Source organism: Buceros rhinoceros, unplaced genomic scaffold (genome assembly GCF_000710305.1).
Source record: "Buceros rhinoceros silvestris isolate BGI_N320 unplaced genomic scaffold, ASM71030v1 scaffold19214, whole genome shotgun sequence".
NCBI lineage: Eukaryota > Metazoa > Chordata > Aves > Bucerotiformes > Bucerotidae > Buceros > Buceros rhinoceros.
In genome coordinates this window covers 1-3,001 of record NW_010407859.1, presented here as the reverse complement: position 1 = coordinate 3,001, position 3,001 = coordinate 1, and the positions used below count along the sequence as shown (strand labels likewise).

Sequence of the window (3,001 nt, the reverse complement as noted above, 5' to 3'; positions counted from 1 at the left end):
GAACAGAGACTTTATTGTGTAGGTTCTTTTGCAAGAAACTGTATAGTACTGCCAGAAAAGAAGCTTGTCGCCTCTGACCCCGGGAGGTGGTGTAAAAGGGGAGCAAGGGTAAGGGAAGCCATCAAACTGTTGCACGTTCCTGGTTACAATCTGGGGATAAGTACAGTAAAAGGATCTTTCTCTTAGCATTAGCCAGCGTGTAGGCTGCACTGGTCTTATATGGGGTCATATGCAAGAGGGGATTCAGAATTTATTAGAATCTCCTGTCACGAGAGGAAGCAGATTTCCCATCATCTTCCGTGCCCAAGCGAAGTCTTCCGCTGCTCACTGGAGGAGAAAAAAACCAAAATGAATCAGCTAGGGCTAAACCGAAGCCCTGCCACCCCCTGAAGAGCTGAGCTGTGCCCTGGGGTTTGCTCTGTGTCCTCACAAGGTCTTTTTCCCGTATCAAAGGGGAACTGCCTTTACACCCCCTCTGCTGGCCCTGCTGCTCCCTGTCCAGGAGCCGCTGGATTTGGCTGTGGCATCAGCAGAGGAACTTGGGAACCTCGGGGAGATGTCAGTGTTTTGGAGTCCTGTGAGGAGTTCATGCAATTATTTTGGCAAGCTACTGGGTTCCAAAGGGCATGTGAAGTCAGAGAAACTATTGTGTGTTTGTCTCTAACTGGTAACGTGGCCATTGCAGAGAGAGTGTAAGCTGTTAGTAAGAAATCCTAAGCAGAAGGGGTAGGTTCAGTTAGTCCTGTTTTGTCAGTTCCTTTCAGCCCCTCTTTACATCAAGATTGTTCTTACCGTCCTTAGGGATCACTCCTGACAACCTGCAGAAAAGAAGAAATATTTGATCAATGACTGTCACTGGCCCTGTCCGCGGAAACCATTATGGAAAAGCACAACTGAGCTGGAGATTGAGTGTGAGCTACGGCAATGCCTGGGATTTTGCTGGGCATTTGCCAGTCCTCCAAAGGCTGCCTTAGCCGCAGCTGTAATGCCGTCCTCTGGGGTCAGTTTAGCAACCCCAGAGGAGTGCCGTGCAGCGTGTCCTGTCATGGACCTCATCTAACCACCTCAGTGCTCGTGTCTACTGACGTACTGAGAGTCCTGGCCCTCCAGCAGCTGGCGGTACGTGGCGATCTCCTGCTCCAGGCGGCTTTTGATGTCCATGAGCATTCTGTACTCCTGGTTCTGGCGCTCCATGTCACAGCGCAGCTCGCTCAGTTGCTCCTCGACGCTGGTGATGAGGGCCTGAATCTGCGCCAGCTGCGCGCAGTAGCGTCCCTCCGTGTCCCGCAGGTTGGCTTCCAGCCCAGCTTTCTACAGCAGAGTGTCGGCAGAACAGGTTAGCGGGGGTTTGTCCCAGAGCTCTGGGCGAGTCTCAGGAGAGGGAAGGCGGGGAGGGGAAGGGGAGAGGGTGCTAGCAGTGAGTTGTGCTGTGCCTGGAGCCGCTCCCTACCATGCTGAGCTGCGACTGGAGCTCGATCTCCAGGCTCTGCAGCGTGCGCCTCAGTTCCGTGATCTCTGATTTGCCGGACTGTATCTCCTGTGTATGGGTGGCTACTTCACGGTTCAGCTCATCTGTCTGAAAGGAAAAACCCGCTGTAAAATCACATACAAGTTGTCTAAAGAAGCTTTCAAGTATTTGGAGAAAGGGGGGGCCCATCCCATCTGCTGGGCAGTGTGGGGGTTTGCTGCTGTCACTGTACCTGAGAGAAGAACCAGGCCTCAGCGTCTTTGCGGTTCTTCTCAGCCAGAGCTTCATACTGTTCCCTCATCTCAGCGAGAATTCTGGTCAGGTCGATGCCAGGAGCTGCATCCATTTCCACGTTGACTGTTCCACTTAGCTGGTTCGAAAACTCTTTCATTTCCTGCATGGGCAGACGCAGAGGACACAAAAGGCGTTAGGCTCGCTCTTCTTGTGTACTTGCTGCCATCGGCAATCTGTGCCGTGCCTTCTTGTCAAGTACCACGTGGAACACACCTGAAAACCTCTATCAGTGGTCTGTCACTGCTGTTGTGCTCTCTGTGCACTCACACACAACACACACAGATTCACGCATCACTCGTATGTATGTTCCTTTCACTCAGCTTAACCACCTCCCTGACCTGTCCTGTGCTTACGAGTGTCAGTCTGAGAACCAGAGAAAGGCTCGTCAGGAGACACTTTGGATTCTGTCAGAGTTACGGGGTTCTCTTGCGAAGCTGTAATGCTGTCAATCTGGTTTTTCTGATTGCATTTCCCCCTCCCCACCCGAGAGGCACGGATTCCACAGGGAGGTAATTTCCTCTGCGCTCTTACAGACTCTCACCTCCTCATGGTTCTTCTTGAGGTAGGCCAGCTCCTCCTTCAGTGTCTCGATCTGCAGCTCCAGGTCAGCTCTGGCCAGGGTCAGCTCGTCCAGCACTCTGCGCAGCCCGTTGATGTCAGCCTCCACGCTCTGGCGCAGGAACAACTCGTTCTCGTATCTGCAGTTTTAAAGAGGGACAAGCACTGGAATATGTACGAGTCTGCGTTCGGTAGAGCTGTAAAACTAGGAAATGTTATTGGAATGGGGGAGGAGCAGGGGCTGGAAATGAACACAGATGTGCTGAAAAGAAGAGTAAAGGGAGAAAAGCTGGTTTTCAAACACCCAGCTCTGACACAAGAGCACAGGCATCGCCATCTGATTTTATTCCTGAGGAGACATTTCACGTGGCAGAACTAATAGTGATTAGCAGCACTGGTAGCCAAGTTGTCACCCAGTTCAGCCCATTTGCAGTGTCGTCTGGCATTTGGTGTGAAGGGAAGCAGAGGTTGTCCCATCCTCCTGGGACACTAGAGGAGAAAACAGAAACCTGCAGGTACATCCCTGTAAGGTATGCCAGTTGCTCAAGTGTCTCTGTCTTCTCTGGAGCAGTGTCTGCAGAAGTGTTCATCAGAAGTTACCAAGGAAAAAGACCTATCCACAATTCGAAATGTCTCCTGCCATGACTGAAGAACTCTATTCTCTTGATAAAAAGTAATACT

General features: G+C 51.5%; 1 protein-coding gene across 1 annotated transcript; it reads right to left on the bottom strand.

The window, feature by feature from the left end:
- Positions 1–253: 253 nt before the first annotated feature.
- On the bottom strand, positions 254–2,460 carry LOC104492155 (keratin, type I cytoskeletal 15-like; the record flags this gene model as incomplete). The annotated part of the gene is made up of 6 exons (XM_010134669.1): positions 254–327; positions 793–818; positions 1,091–1,311; positions 1,451–1,576; positions 1,701–1,862; positions 2,304–2,460. Coding segments are annotated over 6 exons (766 nt in total), but the record flags the coding sequence as incomplete, so codon positions are not given.
- Positions 2,461–3,001: the final 541 nt, after the last annotated feature.